This window comes from Pleurodeles waltl, chromosome 4_2 (genome assembly GCF_031143425.1).
Source record: "Pleurodeles waltl isolate 20211129_DDA chromosome 4_2, aPleWal1.hap1.20221129, whole genome shotgun sequence".
NCBI classification, from domain to species: Eukaryota; Metazoa; Chordata; class Amphibia; order Caudata; family Salamandridae; genus Pleurodeles; species Pleurodeles waltl.
Window position 1 is genome coordinate 604664548 of NC_090443.1, and position 18004 is coordinate 604682551.

An 18004-nucleotide genomic window follows, 5' to 3' on the forward strand; every position below is an offset into this window, starting at 1 on the left:
AAGGCTCACCTCCTTTGTGTCAACCCAGCAGGACACTCCAGCTAGTGGAGTTGCCCGCCCCCTCCGGCCAGGCCCCACTTTTGGCGGCAAGGCCGGAGAAAATAATGAGAAAAACAAGGAGGAGTCACTGGCCAGTCAGGACAGCCCCTAAGGTGTCCTGAGCTGAAGTGACTAACTTTTAGAAATCCTCCATCTTGAAGATGGAGGATTCCCCCAATAGGGTTAGGATTGTGACCCCCTCCCCTTGGGAGGAGGCACAAAGAGGGTGTACCCACCCTCAGGGCTAGTAGCCATTGGCTACTAACCCCCCAGACCTAAACACGCCCTTAAATTTAGTATTTAAGGGCTACCCTGAACCCTAGAAAATTAGATTCCTGCAACTACAAGAAGAAGGACTGCCCAGCTGAAAACCCCTGCAGCGGAAGACCAGAAGACGACAACTGCCTTGGCTCCAGAAACTCACCGGCCTGTCTCCTGCCTTCCAAAGATCCTGCTTCAGCGACGCCTTCCAAAGGGACCAGCGACCTCGACATCCTCTGAGGACTGCCCCTGCTTCGAAAAGACAAGAAACTCCCGAGGACAGCGGACCTGCTCCAAGAAAAGCTGCAACTTTGTTTCCAGCAACTTTAAAGAACCCTGCAAGCTCCCCGCAAGAAGCGTGAGACTTGCAACACTGCACCCGGCGACCCCGACTCGGCTGGTGGCGATCCAACACCTCAGGAGGGACCCCAGGACTACTCTGATACTGTGAGTACCAGAACCTGTCCCCCCTGAGCCCCCACAGCGCCGCCTGCAGAGGGAATCCCGAGGCTTCCCCTGACCGCGACTCTTTGAACCTAAAGTCCCGACGCCTGGGAGAGACCCTGCACCCGCAGCCCCCAGGACCTGAAGGACCGGACTTTCACTGGAGAAGTGACCCCCAGGAGTCCCTCTCCCTTGCCCAAGTGGAGCTTTCCCCGAGGAATCCCCCCCTTGCCTGCCTGCAGCGCTGAAGAGATCCCGAGATCTCTCATAGACTAACATTGAAAACCCGACGCTTGTTTCTACACTGCACCCGGCCGCCCCCGCGCTGCTGAGGGTGAAATTTCTGTGTGGGCTTGTGTCCCCCCCGGTGCCCTACAAAACCCCCCTGGTCTGCCCTCCGAAGACGCGGGTACTTACCTGCAAGCAGACCGGAACCGGGGCACCCCCTTCTCTCCATTCTAGCCTATGTGTTTTGGGCACCACTTTGAACTCTGCACCTGACCGGCCCTGAGCTGCTGGTGTGGTGACTTTGGGGTTGCTCTGAACCCCCAACGGTGGGCTACCTTGGACCAAGAACTAAGCCCTGTAAGTGTCTTACTTACCTGGTTAACCTAACAAATACTTACCTCCCCTAGGAACTGTGAAAATTGCACTAAGTGTCCACTTTTAAAACAGCTATTTGTGAATAACTTGAAAAGTATACATGCAATTTTGATGATTTGAAGTTCCTAAAGTACTTACCTGCAATACCTTTCGAATGAGATATTACATGTAGAATTTGAACCTGTGGTTCTTAAAATAAACTAAGAAAAGATATTTTTCTATAACAAAACCTATTGGCTGGATTTGTCTCTGAGTGTGTGTACCTCATTTATTGTCTATGTGTATGTACAACAAATGCTTAACACTACTCCTTGGATAAGCCTACTGCTCGACCACACTACCACAAAATAGAGCATTGGTATTATCTCTTTTTACCACTATTTTACCTCTAAGGGGAACCCTTGGACTCTGTGCATGCTATTCCTTACTTTGAAATAGCACATACAGAGCCAACTTCCTACATTGGTGGATCAGCGGTGGGGTACAAGACTTTGCATTTGCTGGACTACTCAGCCAATACCTGATCACACGACAAATTCCAAAATTGTCATTAGAAATTCATTTTTGCAATTTGAAATTTTTCAAAATTCTTAAAAGTCCTGCTAGGGCCTTGTGTGTTAAGTCCCTGTTTAGCATTGTCTTTTAGAGTTAAAAGTTTGTTAAAAGTTTGAAATTAGATTCTAGAAACAGTTTTAGATTCTTTAAAAAGTATTCCAACTCTTAGCAGAATAATGTCTGATACAGAGATGCAGGTGGTGGAACTCGACACCACACCTTACCTCCATCTTAAGATGAGGGAGCTACGGTCTCTCTGTAATATAAAGAAAATAACCATTGGCTCCAGACCTACCAAAATTCAGCTCCAGGAGCTGTTGGCAGAGTTTGAAAAAGCCAACCCCTCTGATGATGACCTCACAGAGGAAGAAATTAGTGACTTGGAGGCCAATGTCCCTCCTCCAGTCCTAAATAGGGAGAACAGGACCCCTCAAGTCCTGTCTCCAACTGTGTTAGTCAGAAATAGTGAGTCCCTCACAGGAGGGTCCCACATTTCTGAAATCACTGAGGATGCTCTCAGTGAAGATGACCTCCTGTTAGCCAGGATGGCCAAAAGATTGGCTTTAGAGAGACAGCTCCTAGCCATAGAAAGGGAAAGACAAGAGATGGGCCTAGGACCCATCAATGGTGGCAGCAATATAAATAGGGTCAGAGATTCTCCTGACATGTTAAAAATCCCCAAAGGGATTGTGACAAAATTTGAAGATGGTGATGACATCACCAAGTGGTTCACAGCTTTTGAGAGGGCTTGTGTAACCAGAAAAGTGAACAGATCTCACTGGGGTGCTCTCCTTTGGGAAATGTTCACTGGAAAGTGTAGGGATAGACTCCTCACACTCTCTGGAAAAGATGCAGAATCTTATGACCTCATGAAGGGTACCCTGATTGAGGGCTTTGGATTCTCCACTGAGGAGTACAGGATTAGGTTCAGGGGGGCTCAAAAATCCTCGAGCCAGACCTGGGTTGACTTTGTTGACTACTCAGTGAAAACACTAGATGGTTGGATTCAAGGCAGTGGTGTAAGTAATTATGATGGGCTGTACAATTTATTTGTGAAAGAACACCTGTTAAGTAATTGTTTCAATGATAAACTGCATCAGCATCTGGTAGACCTAGGACCAATTTCTCCCCAAGAATTGGGAAAGAAGGCGGACCATTGGGTCAAGACAAGGGTGTCCAAGACTTCAACAGGGGGTGACCAAAAGAAAGGGGTCACAAAGACTCCCCAGGGGAAGGGTGATGAGACAACCAAAACTAAAAATAGTAAAGAGTCTTCTACAGGCCCCCAAAAACCTGCACAGGAGGGTGGGCCCAGAGCCTCTTCACAAAACAATGGGTACAAGGGTAAAAACTTTGATCCCAAAAAGGCCTGGTGTCATAGCTGTAAACAGCATGGACACCAAACTGGAGACAAGGCCTGTCCCAAGAAAGGTTCCACTCCAAACTCCCATCCAGGTAACACTGGTATGGCTAGTCTCCAAGTGGGATCAACAGTGTGCCCAGAGCAAATCAGGGTCCACACTGAAGCTATTCTAGTTTCTGAGGGTGGGGTGGATTTGGCCACACTAGCTGTCTGGCCGCCTAACATGCAAAAATACAGACAGCAACTCTTAATTAATGGGACTAGAATAGAGGGCCTGAGGGATACAGGTGCCAGTGTCACCATGGTGACAGAGAAACTGGTTTCCCCTGGCCAATACCTGACTGGAAAAACTTACACAGTCACCAACGCTGACAATCAGAGAAAAGTACATCCCATGGCAATGGTTACTTTAGAATGGGGAGGGGTCAATGGACTGAAACAGGTGGTGGTCTCCTCAAATATCCCAGTGGACTGTCTGCTTGGAAATGACCTGGAGTCCTCAGCATGGGCTGAGGTAGAACTAAAAACCCATGCAGCAATGCTGGGTATCCCTGAACTGGTGTGTGTGAAAACAAGAGCACAGTGCAAGGCACAGGGTGAACAAGTAGAGCTGGAGTCTGGAAGAATGGCCCAGCCTACCAAGAGAACAGGAAAGTCAGTTGGGAAACCAACTACAACACAGCAAAAGAAAGGGAACCTCTCTTCTCAGGAAGAAGTTCTGCCCTCTGAGGGAACTGAGCCTTTGGAGCTTGAACCTTATCAGGTTGAGCTCTTAGGCCCAGGGGGACCCTCAAGGGAGGAGCTGTGTAAGGGACAAGAAACCTGTCCCTCTCTTGAAGGCCTTAGGCAGCAAGCTGCTGAAGAGTCCAAAGGCAAGAAAAATGGAACGCATAGGGTCTATTGGGAAGATGGACTCCTGTACACTGAGGCCAGAGACCCCAAACCTGGTGCCACTAGGAGAGTGGTAGTGCCTCAGCTGTTCAGGAAGTTCATCCTAACATTGGCCCATGACATTCCCCTTGCTGGACATTTGGGACAAACCAAGACGTGGGAGAGGTTAGTCAACCACTTCTACTGGCCCAATATGTCCAACATGGTTAAGGAGTTTTGCCTCTCCTGCCCCACCTGTCAAGCCAGTGGTAAGACAGGTGGGCATCCAAAGGCCCCCCTCATTCCACTTCCAGTGGTGGGGGTTCCCTTTGAAAGAGTGGGTGTGGACATAGTTGGTCCACTGGAACCTCCCACAGCCTCAGGAAATATGTATATCCTGGTAGTAGTGGATCATGCTACCAGGTATCCTGAAGCTATTCCCCTTAGGTCGACTACTGCCCCTGCAGTAGCCAAGGCCCTCATTGGTATCTTTACCAGAGTGGGTTTCCCTAAGGAGGTGGTGTCTGACAGAGGTACCAACTTCATGTCAGCATACCTAAAGCACATGTGGAATGAGTGTGGAGTGACTTATAAATTCACTACACCATACCATCCACAAACTAATGGCTTGGTTGAGAGATTCAACAAGACATTAAAAGGCATGATCATGGGGCTCCCAGAAAAGCTCAAAAGGAGATGGGATGTCCTCTTGCCATGTCTGCTTTTCGCTTACAGAGAGGTGCCACAGAAGGGAGTAGGATTCTCACCCTTTGAACTTCTGTTTGGTCATCCTGTAAGGGGACCACTTGCCCTTGTTAAAGAAGGCTGGGAGAGACCTCTCCATGAGCCTAAACAGGACATAGTGGACTATGTACTTGGCCTTCGCTCTAGAATGGCAGAGTACATGGAAAAGGCAACCAAAAACCTTGAGGCCAGCCAACAGCTCCAGAAGTTTTGGTATGACCAAAAGGCTGCACTGGTTGAGTTCCAACCAGGGCAGAAAGTCTGGGTTCTGGAGCCTGTGGCTCCCAGGGCACTCCAGGACAAATGGAGTGGCCCTTACCCAGTACTAGAAAGGAAGAGTCAGGTCACCTACCTGGTGGACCTGGGCACAAGCAGGAGCCCCAAGAGGGTGATCCATGTAAACCGCCTTAAGCTCTTCCACGACAGGGCTGATGTCAATCTGTTGATGGTAACAGATGAGGATCAGGAGGCAGAGAGTGAACCTCTCCCTGATCTTCTGTCATCAGACCCAAAAGATGGCACAGTAGATGGAGTGATCTACTCAGACACCCTCTCTGGCCAACAGCAAGCTGATTGTAGGAGAGTCCTACAACAGTTTCCTGAACTCTTCTCCTTAACCCCTGGTCAGACACACCTGTGTACCCATGATGTGGACACAGGAGACAGCATGCCTGTCAAGAACAAAATCTTTAGACAATCTGACCATGTTAAGGAAAGCATCAAGGTGGAAGTCCACAAGATGCTGGAATTGGGAGTAATTGAGCGCTCTGACAGCCCCTGGGCTAGCCCAGTGGTCTTAGTCCCCAAACCTCACACCAAAGATGGAAAGAAAGAGATGAGGTTTTGTGTGGACTACAGAGGGCTCAATTATGTCACCAAGACAGATGCTCATCCAATTCCAAGAGCTGATGAGCTCATAGATAAATTAGGTGCTGCCAAATTCTTAAGTACCTTTGACTGGACAGCAGGGTACTGGCAAATAAAAATGGCACCTGGAGCAAAAGAGAAAACAGCATTCTCCACACCTGATGGGCATTATCAGTTTACTGTTATGCCCTTTGGTTTAAAGAATGCCCCTGCCACCTTCCAAAGGTTGGTGAATCAAGTCCTTGATGGCTTCGAGTCCTTTAGCACAGCTTATCTTGATGATATTGCTGTCTTTAGCTCCACCTGGCAGGATCACCTGGTCCACCTGAAGAAGGTTTTGAAGGCTCTGCAATCTGCAGGCCTCTCTATCAAGGCATCCAAATGCCAGATAGGGCAGGGAACTGTGGTTTACTTGGGCCACCTTGTAGGTGGAGGCCAAGTCCAGCCACTCCAACCCAAGATCCAGACTATTCTGGACTGGGTAGCTCCAAAAACCCAGACTCAAGTCAGGGCATTCCTTGGCTTGACTGGGTATTACAGGAGGTTTGTGAAGGGATATGGATCCATTGTGACAGCCCTCACTGAACTCACCTCCAAGAAAATGCCCAAGAAAGTGAACTGGACTGTGGAATGCCAACAGGCCTTTGACACCCTGAAACAAGCAATGTGCTCAGCACCAGTTCTCAAAGCTCCAGATTATTCTAAGCAGTTCATTGTGCAGACTGATGCCTCTGAACATGGGATAGGGGCAGTTTTGTCCCAAACAAATGATGATGGCCTTGACCAGCCTGTTGCTTTCATTAGCAGGAGGTTACTCCCCAGGGAGCAGCGTTGGAGTGCCATTGAGAGGGAGGCCTTTGCTGTGGTTTGGTCCCTGAAGAAGCTGAGACCATACCTCTTTGGGACTCACTTCCTAGTTCAAACTGACCACAGACCTCTCAAATGGCTGATGCAAATGAAAGGTGAAAATCCTAAACTGTTGAGGTGGTCCATCTCCCTACAGGGAATGGACTTTATAGTGGAACACAGACCTGGGACTGCCCATGCCAATGCAGATGGCCTTTCCAGGTTCTTCCACTTAGAAAATGAAGACTCTCTTGGGAAAGGTTAGTCTCATCCTCTTTCGTTTGGGGGGGGGGTTGTGTAAGGAAATGCCTCCTTGGCATGGTTGCCCCCTGACTTTTTGCCTTTGCTGATGCTATGTTTACAATTGAAAGTGTGCTGAGGCCTGCTAACCAGGCCCCAGCACCAGTGTTCTTTCCCTAACCTGTACTTTTGTATCCACAATTGGCAGACCCTGGCATCCAGATAAGTCCCTTGTAACTGGTACTTCTAGTACCAAGGGCCCTGATGCCAAGAAAGGTCTCTAAGGGCTGCAGCATGTCTTATGCCACCCTGGAGACCTCTCACTCAGCACAGACACCCTGCTTGCCAGCTTGTGTGTGCTAGTGAGGACAAAACGAGTAAGTCGACATGGCACTCCCCTCAGGGTGCCATGCCAGCCTCTCACTGCCTATGCAGTATAGGTAAGACACCCCTCTAGCAGGCCTTACAGCCCTAAGGCAGGGTGCACTATACCATAGGTGAGGGTACCAGTGCATGAGCATGGTACCCCTACAGTGTCTAAACAAAACCTTAGACATTGTAAGTGCAGGGTAGCCATAAGAGTATATGGTCTGGGAGTTTGTCAAACACGAACTCCACAGCACCATAATGGCTACACTGAAAACTGGGAACTTTGGTATCAAACTTCTCAGCACAATAAATGCACACTGATGCCAGTGTACATTTTATTGTCAAATACACCCCAGAGGGCACCTTAGAGGTGCCCCCTGAAACTTAACCGACTATCTGTGTAGGCTGACTAGTTTTAGCAGCCTGCCACAAACCGAGACATGTTGCTGGCCCCATGGGGAGAGTGCCTTTGTCACTCTGAGGCCAGTAACAAAGCCTGCACTGGGTGGAGATGCTAACACCTCCCCCAGGCAGGAATTGTCACACCTGGCGGTGAGCCTCAAAGGCTCACCTCCTTTGTGCCAACCCAGCAGGACACTCCAGCTAGTGGAGTTGCCCGCCCCCTCCGGCCAGGCCCCACTTTTGGCGGCAAGGCCGGAGAAAATAATGAGAAAAACAAGGAGGAGTCACTGGCCAGTCAGGACAGCCCCTAAGGTGTCCTGAGCTGAAGTGACTCTAACTTTTAGAAATCCTCCATCTTGCAGATGGAGGATTCCCCCAATAGGGTTAGGATTGTGACCCCCTCCCCTTGGGAGGAGGCACAAAGAGGGTGTACTCACCCTCAGGGCTAGTAGCCATTGGCTACTAACCCCCCAGACCTAAACACGCCCTTAAATTTAGTATTTAAGGGCTACCCTGAACCCTAGAAAATTAGATTCCTGCAACTACAAGAAGAAGGACTGCCCAGCTGAAAACCCCTGCAGCGGAAGACCAGAAGACGACAACTGCCTTGGCTCCAGAAACTCACCGGCCTGTCTCCTGCCTTCCAAAGATCCTGCTTCAGCGACGCCTTCCAAAGGGACCAGCGACCTCGACATCCTCTGAGGACTGCCCCTGCTTCGAAAAGACAAGAAACTCCCGAGGACAGCGGACCTGCTCCAAGAAAAGCTGCAACTTTGTTTCCAGCAACTTTAAAGAACCCTGCAAGCTCCCCGCAAGAAGCGGGAGACTTGCAACACTGCACCCGGCGACCCCGACTCGGCTGGTGGCGATCCAACACCTCAGGAGGGACCCCAGGACTACTCTGATACTGTGAGTACCAAAACCTGTCCCCCCTGAGCCCCCACAGCGCCGCCTGCAGAGGGAATCCCGAGGCTTCCCCTGACCGCGACTCTTTGAACCTAAAGTCCCGACGCCTGGGAGAGACCCTGCACCCGCAGCCCCCAGGACCTGAAGGACCGGACTTTCACTGGAGAAGTGACCCCCAGGAGTCCCTCTCCCTTGCCCAAGTGGAGCTTTCCCCGAGGAATCCCCCCCTTGCCTGCCTGCAGCGCTGAAGAGATCCCGAGATCTCTCATAGACTAACATTGAAAACCCGACGCTTGTTTCTACACTGCACCCGGCCGCCCCCGCGCTGCTGAGGGTGAAATTTCTGTGTGGGCTTGTGTCCCCCCCGGTGCCCTACAAAACCCCCCTGGTCTGCCCTCCGAAGACGCGGGTACTTACCTGCAAGCAGACCGGAACCGGGGCACCCCCTTCTCTCCATTCTAGCCTATGTGTTTTGGGCACCACTTTGAACTCTGCACCTGACCGGCCCTGAGCTGCTGGTGTGGTGACTTTGGGGTTGCTCTGAACCCCCAACGGTGGGCTACCTTGGACCAAGAACTAAGCCCTGTAAGTGTCTTACTTACCTGGTTAACCTAACAAATACTTACCTCCCCTAGGAACTGTGAAAATTGCACTGTGTCCACTTTTAAAACAGCTATTTGTGAATAACTTGAAAAGTATACATGCAATTTTGATGATTTGAAGTTCCTAAAGTACTTACCTGCAATACCTTTCGAATGAGATATTACATGTAGAATTTGAACCTGTGGTTCTTAAAATAAACTAAGAAAAGATATTTTTCTATAACAAAACCTATTGGCTGGATTTGTCTCTGAGTGTGTGTACCTCATTTATTGTCTATGTGTATGTACAACAAATGCTTAACACTACTCCTTGGATAAGCCTACTGCTCGACCACACTACCACAAAATAGAGCATTGGTATTATCTCTTTTTACCACTATTTTACCTCTAAGGGGAACCCTTGGACTCTGTGCAAGCTATTCCTTACTTTGAAATAGCACATACAGAGCCAACTTCCTACAACATCAGATTAGGAAAGACATGGAACTGAGTGGCTCTATCTTACTAGTCACAAAGGAAGAAATGTCCTCACCCACAAACAGCAGTTGGCGTCATCATAAGGCTCTCCATTCTAGAACTGGGCAGGAGCTCTCGTATCTCCATGTGCTCTAATTTGGATTTTCTAACTGTGGAGACGTTGCAGTCTATGTACTGGCTAACCCTAAGTACCTTTCCATCACTGTAAAATCCAAGAAAAAGTGTGTTAAGGTGGGCTAGTGAATATTTTAAGACAGCCATCTTATCACAAGATGAAAAACATTGTCTAGCAAGAAACCCTTAGTGTTCAATTTGTTAAGATGTGTTTGCATTCTTATTGTACCCACAGAGGAGCAGACCTCTTCATTTGGACAGGAGGTCCTATTGTACCACATCTGGTGAGGTGTGGTTGCCCGAAAGTATTCAGCCCAAGTCATATAAAGGTGACAATGAATGCTCAAGAAGGCACATTAGTGGAGTCTGGAGCTTCTGCTACAAATCTGTGCCCTAGGAGTCATGAAATTATTATTTTATTTATCATCCAGTATGCAGTGCTCCAGTGCATATAGGCTGATCTCTGCTACAAAACAACTGTTTTGTTTGCCTTTAGAAACGGGAATGCTCCTCTACAGTGAAGCGATTGTGTGAAACATCCGTCACCTGCCATGAAGTCTCAGCAGCAACAGCAGTAATCGGATACTGGATCTTCCCCTCCAAGGACTGATTCATCATTACCAAATTGTAAAATGTGAGATGTACAGTGTGTGATTTATCATTCATCCCTTTCAATCAGGGACAGCTGCTCTCCTTAGGAAAAGTCAAGCCTCCACCATGAGAGTCCATTATCTCCAACTCTAGTTTAGAGAAACAAGAAAGGTCTGGGTGGAACGCTCAAATAAATCTAAGCGTTGGGTAGTTAATATGGACCACACTCCAGTCCATTGTCTTTATGCTCCCAGTGCCACTCAGACAGCAACTATATTCACATTAGCATTAACTGTGTTCCAAAATAGGGCAGCTTGATCTGCCAGGCCATGACTCCGGTGAGCAGGAGTTCAAGCAACCACAGGCTGGTTTTGGCCTTGTTCGCACTCATTGAGGAGCAGCAACGTGCTACTCCTGACAGAAGCAGCCATGTTGCAATTTGCCTTGATTCAATTCTTTGTCTTGCAGTCCAACCAACTCTCAAGCCACACGTTCCTGACAGTGGTGGCCTTACAATTATTTCCTTTCCTTTCAGAGGAACAGGTCATGCAGATTTAAGGACCTTATTTATCCATGAATGGGGAGCAGGTGATTCTAAGAGGAGTAGGGACTTTCTTTGATCCTCTAGAGGAAGGTACAGGATGGACAAATTAAGCCAGGCCTGATAAGCGAATTGAGGCACAAAGCACTGGGATTGCCATAAAAGTACAGGACATTAGTGAGACAAAAAAAGAGGTCAGTACTGTAATAAACCTTAGGGGTGCAATGCACTACCTTTTGCTTAGTTCATTCAGGGACTGATGCCTAGCCTATTACTGCAGGGATCACCATGGAGTGGATGGAAAAAGGCCCAGAGGATGAAGACAGTGATGTGGCTGCAGAGAACACCCAGCTGCCTGAAGACCTAATCTAGAAGATAGAGACATTTCTGAAACAGCTACTTTGTAAAGAACATTTACTACTAGAACTTAGTAGGTTTTTTTTAAAGGCATAATCTTAAAATTACTCTCGTCTAAACAGATTCCCTAGGGTTACATAGTTTTATTTCAGTACCAAAAATGAACACACTGCTGCCCCTGTGTTTTATAGAACCACAGTCAGTACCTTTACTCCAAAAAACAGTTATTTCAAAAAGGATTCCAACTGGTGGTTTTAATGCCTTTTGATTTCTACATCGGATTCAATTTCTCTTAGTGGCAATTTGATCATTATATTTTGTTTTGCTTAACTCAATCAGTTTGTTTATTAATAAAAATTTTGTTTTAGTATTGCAGTCGAAGTACTAGATACAGTTTTCTTAAAGGAAGGCCCATAGTTTAACTTTCCTACACATCCAATTTAGAGTGAGCAGCAGATGTTCTGGTTTTTCAGACTAGTCTCCGGCAGAGAAAGAAGAGGTGGGAATATGTCACCATAGCGCACTTGGTTATATTGCATATCTTAGTGTCTGGTACACCACCTCTCTTTCGGAATGCACAGGTACCCTGTAAGGATGAGCACACCAGGAGTCAGTGTCTTTCAGAAACATCTTAAGTTGGGAAACATACTCTTCTCAAAGGATTAGATTTGTCATATGCAAGGCCCAATTGTAATTTAGCAAATATGTATAATATTATTTTTAAACATGTTTTAATAACAGTACCTCACTGTCCATCTCTGGATATGCTCTACCAGACAAATATGCAGGATTTATTTGAATATGCTGGTCTTCAACTACACATAAATAAGCATCATCCCCACCCTGTAAATAAAAATGGAAATAAAAAATTACCAGAATGAACATTACTACTTCATACTCTTACATGATACCACAATTAATGCTGCTTCTGTACCGTCATTAGGAGGCTTCTCTCATTTGAGTTCGCGGAGACATCAAATTCATTTCATACCATGAAGTTATATTTTCAAAACCCTAGAACTTGCACCCACTCATTATGCACATTACGCTACGAAAATTAAAACAGGACCAACAGAAGAACTCCTTTAGTCTTGCAACAGTGATTAGGTGCAACAATAAATTGTTTCCATGAAAGACAATCTGTGCTATAACACAGTTAATTCCACTGCACCACTTGTGCTTAACAAAGCTATGGAACCCCTTTGCTACCTCGCATCACACTGCAACAGATTAAAATAAATGGGACAATCATTAAAAATTCAGTACACTAAATAAAAAAATAAAACACAAATGTCCTGGTAACTTGAATTAACCCAAATATATTACTAATGAATTTTAAAAAGGGAGCTATTGGTCCCACAGAAATTCAAAATGTCATCATTACATCATTACAATCTTCATCAGAGGCATGTTCCAAAATGAAATTTTGCAAACTTTAGGTGCCCAAGTAGTGCAACTCCTGGAGACCTACAGTCCACCTGTGGTACCAAGCGTTCCACCAGAAAAAAAAAATAATATTGAGACCGGAATTGCTTTCTATGTCAAAGCATCTTATCTTAAACTAAGAATTTGTCTCTACTGGAAACCACTCATAGTGCCTGTCAAAAGCACCTAATATATCATCACCTTTGCATGCAAAATATTTTGTTTCTTTCTACAGTCTTGCACCCACAAACTGTTTGCCATCTCAAAAATAACCCTTCTAGATTTTTAAATCTGGCATTAAAATCTAAACTGACTTTTACTCACAGTAGCCTCTCTTTAGGTCGAGCGTGCAAGCGCTTGCAACTGGTTGTAAGTATTATGGGCTTTTAATTACACGATTGCTGATATGCTTTACTGTGAACTACTTTATTTGGTCTCTCACCATGGCACTTTCAAGTCTTACACAGTGCGAGCTCGCTCGGCAGTGCTTTGCATAACTACCAGTTACTTCAAATTATTTATTTTATTTGTAACTGTTGCAGTGTGGCACGCTCTCCTTTATCTTTAAATATAGCAGCTGCACCGCTCGCTTTACTTCCTCTAGGCGTTCACCCCCCATGGGAGTCATTTGCAGGGATTCTGCATTTGTCATTTTGTTTCGATCAACAATTGCAATGCATTTAATTAAAAAAAAAATAATAATAATTTGAAGACACAAAAGAGCCCACGCTGAGACTCAAACCCAGCTCCCCTCTTCCAAAGTCAGCAGCTCCAGTCGTTACGCCACATCCTCTCTACATTTATATGTGATTGCCAACAAACCTTTTCAAGCTCTGTGTTTGAGTTGTAAGGGCTCATTGTCGTATCTGTAGCCACAACCCTTTGCCCCATTCCAGTCTGTCCTGGTTTAACTTTCCAGCCCTCAGGGGTGAAAGCCTGGAAGCTGTGATGCTCCACCAGAAGCAGCGGAAGGCTCCTGTTTTTCCAAGTATAAAATTACTTTATTTCAGCTGTCTCCAACTCAAAATTGCACCTTTCTTGTAAGGCACTGGGTAAGATACATTCCCTGATTTCTTTTAAAAATCACCCTACTTACAAATTGCAGCTTGAAAATGTTGGCATTTTTTGCAGCAGATCGTGCTTACTCGCCTAACTCGCAGCCAATTGCTTCATCTGCCTCTACAGAAACAATCACATGCACAATAAACGACTCTCGAGAAAGGAGCAAGGTCATTCAGGCTGGATCCACCCTGTTCTGGATTGGCTGCTGTAAGCCATAATGGATGTTGATAGGCTTAATACAATCTCCGTCATTCTCTGTTGTCCGGCAAGCAAACTTTCCCAGGTTCTTTTGCTGTTCTAAAGCTCTAGTGGTAGTGAGCGGGGCTAAGCCTTCCAGTAAGTATGATGAGAGTAACATAGTGTTGTAGAAAATGTAGCAACACCAGGAACAGGTTAAAATATGACCACATGTCATAGACGTTTGCAATTAGACAAGGGCTGCGCTAACTACCCACCTTTGCAGGGTTTTTTAAGAACAGATTATGATTGAATGGACTCGTATATAGTGTTTTACTACCCTTGATGAGGCGTTAAAGCACTACTGCGAGTCGCACCCTACTCCAGAAACGTTTCTGCTGAAGTCGCTGATATTCCGCTGCAAAGTATTTGTAATGATCTTGTATTGGGAAAGGACCAACATATGCAGAAGGGTTGACCAACTAATGTGGCAAAAGAAATAAAGTTATATTACAATGACAATTGCTCCAATTTAAGTAAATGTAAGTCCTATTGCATTGAAAATGATGTTTTTTCTTTCAGGTTCACCCTCTTTCTCCCTTTCATCCTCTGCATGCTTCTTCTCTCTGAGCACAACCTTCTCAAAGTCACAGCATGCCTTAATACACAGGAATGCATACCTGAAAATTGCCCAAATCGCATTTTAAAAGATCACAACCTCTCCTTCATGAAAGTTGTGCACTTAAAACCCAATACCCAATCTTCTCCAGCTTGTCTACTAACCCCACCAACCATCTACATGAACTAATTTACACCCACTCCCCCCCCCCAACAAACAATCACACCTATTAATTTAACCTACCACAAAGAAACTGGAATAAATGCATGGAATGGTTTGCTTGAACGCACAAGACTAATCCCAATAACTAACAATAACCAATAACACTGGACTAACCACTAACCATGGGTTCAGAAGCTGCGTGGTTTCCATTGTAAAACCAGTCAATGCCTCAACCGGGGTAGTAAGCGCTACATAAATGTAATTACAATACAATATAAAACAACAGTCTGTTCAAATGTCTACAATAGAGAGGGAATCTCTGAATCGCCTTAACACATGAAACCCTTAATGGTAATCCTCAACCAACAAATTTGAAGAGGGACATATCAAAGGGTCACTTTCAGGGGGCTTTCACTTCTCATCCAGCTTAAAAATTTATAAATGAGCCCTTCTACCTCAGGTGAAAAACAAGACTCACTGTATTCAAGTTCATCACTGATGAAGTAAATATTGAAATGCAAGCATAGAGAACCAATCTGGCTATGGATACTGACAGCAGAAGACACCATGTACTCGCTTTTGGTTACTGCACATCTACCAAATTACACAACTAACTCCCCAGCCTCTAAACTACAAATGCAGCTTTGGCTGAGGTACAAGTGCTACCACCTAAAATATATATAATGTAGAAGGCTAAACAATTTTAAAAACAATGTGCATTTGACAAATATTTATACTTTGACCACTCATGCATACGTAGGAGGCTACTGTTTGTGTATTTGAAATGTATTAAATGGCATACAGTTTCGAATAAAATACGAACCATCCACTGGTCATGCGACAAGGCAAAGGCGATGTAGCCCTCACTGGGGCCACTCATTTCAATCAGGACAGAGTCATCTTCTGCTTTGAAGGAAAGGAAGAAACAGTGGGAGTCTGTTTCAGGGTCACAGAGTGAAGGATTTGTCACACAGAACTTAGAAACTCCACATCCTGTAGAATTAAACTGTGAAGATGAGCAGAAAATTAGAGTTTGGACAGACCAACTACTATCCCAAAATAACAGACAAGAAATACATTTCTCTAATACGTATAACATAAATAATCACTCTGGACCTATCATTATGGGAAAAGTGCTAGTGTGTATCATTAAAAGAACTAGCATGCAAGGTTGTCTCGTAGAAGGATTTAATAAGCCAACAGGAGTTTAAATAGGAACTGAACAGAGGAAGCAAGAGATCGGACATGGACCACATTTCTGGACTTCATTACACTTTAGTTATTTCATTAAATATATTTTTCTTTTATTCTTATTATCCTATTAAATTTTACTTTTATTGTTTGCTTACTTTGAACTGAAGATTGAGCTTAACAGACTAAGGGCCTGATTACGACCTTGGTGGATGGGATACTCTGTCACAAACGTGATGGTCTCCCATTCACCGAATTACAAGTTGCATTATATCCTATGGAACTTGTAAAACGGCGGGCAGGATATACGTCACGTTTGTGACAGAGTATCCCATCCGCCTTTGGTTGCAACCAGGCCTCTAGAGTTTGACTGACAGCTTACTCGATCACAAATCCCATACACTGTATAAAATGTGCATTATATTAAATGGCACTTGGAATGCAGCGTATGGGACATCCTTGGTGTTTGTAACGGAAAAACCCATCCACCAAACTGTAAACCAGGCCCTATGTTTTTAGGAGGACGGAATTATTAATTAAATACTACAACCCTGCTATGAATGAAAATCAGTTTGAAAACCTGTACATGTGTATACTGAGGATTTCAAAGGGCACATTTTTCTGGTATGTAATATTGGGATGGTGATAGTATAACACATTCATTGTTGTGCCTTTGTATAGTGCAGTGTATCACAGTGTACATTATTAGCCAGCACTCCGGCATCTTGGTGCGAGACATACTAGAAATCGGCACTCACTGGTTTTATTAGATGGGCTTGTGCTTCAGAAGTGAATGGAGCACCAGTTGTTTTGGGGAGCTTAGTCACTGGAGGAGCGCTGGTTTGTGAAATAATGGGTCCAGGAAGCTTCACCCAGTAGATTTTGTATTTTTCAACCACAGAGAATCTGAAAGTGAAGAGCAACCAAAATAGGACTTTTATCATTTTTAATTGGTGAATATATGCACATTTACACCATTTAAAATATCAGAACACAAAATACCAAAACCTATAAATCTTCAAACATCATTTACCTACAAACACTTATAGCTTTTCTGAAGAAGAACATTTGTGATATCGAGGACCCATTACTAACCTTCAGTAATGCCTTTTCTGGTATGGACTCTAACCACTGATTCATCAACTTTTGAACCTCCCCTTAAGCATCAAACTGGACCTGGAAGATCTTAAGCAGGCAATCTGCTCCAGAAGTGAGACAGCCCCATCTAGGCACTTTCCATATGCACTGACATCAGTTGCTTTCTAAACAATCGCTAATTGGGATCATTTTAAACAAAAAGGGTATATTTCACAAAAAGGAGAGGATGGGGGAAGACAGTGAGGAATCGGCAGTTATGCAGAGTATCTATCAGAAAAGGAGTTACAAAAGGTATTCACCTTGTTCTTCTGATAGAGAATCCTAACTGAAGACTCACCTTTTGAATGGATACCAAAGCAATACATGCAAGGTGGTGGGTCTTTCAACTGGATCAAACAAAGAAGTACTGCAGGACTCATCAGGTAAAATGCATCTGGACAGATCTGACTACACAGACAATAGTGCTTTGTGAATGCATGGAGGGACAGCCATGTAGCTGCCTAGCAAATGTCCAGAACAGGTCTACATATCCAGTTGTAGCAGTCTTGGCTTTGGTCAGGCGATCCCTTAAGTCATCTGGAGACTGCTTTTTGGCCAACGAATAGCAGATATTAATTTATAGCCCGGTCCAGCAAGAGATGGTCTTCTGCACTGCCAAGCTTTTCTTTGCTCCAGTCCAGAGTTCTAATCTATGTAGAATGAGTCTCCAAGTGAGACACCTTAGGAATTCCAAAGCACAAAAGTGCTGAAATTGCAGTGCTGAATTTTAAGTTCTTGGGGGTGCTGAGCTTTTCCCATTCGTTTAAGAGTCCTTCCAACACCTCCAGATGTAACTGCCATTCATGAGCCACAAGGTATGGATGGTTGTATTCATCTGCCCTGGGGTTCAGAGATCCCGCCAGGTGGCAAGACAACAGACAAATCTCCTGCCATTCCAGCCATGTCCGAGGTGCAGGGGCACGGAGGCAGAGAACATCCTGGCATAGGGTCCATGACCCCATCCCGCACTGCCTGTTGCAATACAACATGGAGGTGGTGTTGTCCATGAGAATCTGCACCAGCTTCCCTTTCACAGAAGG

At 45.3% G+C, this 18004-nt stretch overlaps 1 protein-coding gene across 5 annotated transcripts in view; it reads right to left on the reverse strand.

Annotated features, from left to right (window-relative positions):
- Window positions 1-18004, reverse strand: part of FRRS1 (ferric chelate reductase 1) — a 268799-nt gene that overhangs the window by 151030 nt on the left and 99765 nt on the right. For all 5 annotated transcript variants that reach the window (XM_069232144.1, XM_069232146.1, XM_069232147.1 and 2 more), the window contains exons 5-7: window positions 16586-16733; window positions 15460-15642; window positions 11936-12034 (exon numbers count right to left, since the gene is read on the reverse strand). In XM_069232144.1, coding sequence (XP_069088245.1) covers window positions 11936-12034; window positions 15460-15642; window positions 16586-16733 — 430 coding nt within the window. The remainder of the gene's footprint in view (window positions 1-11935; window positions 12035-15459; window positions 15643-16585; window positions 16734-18004) is intronic.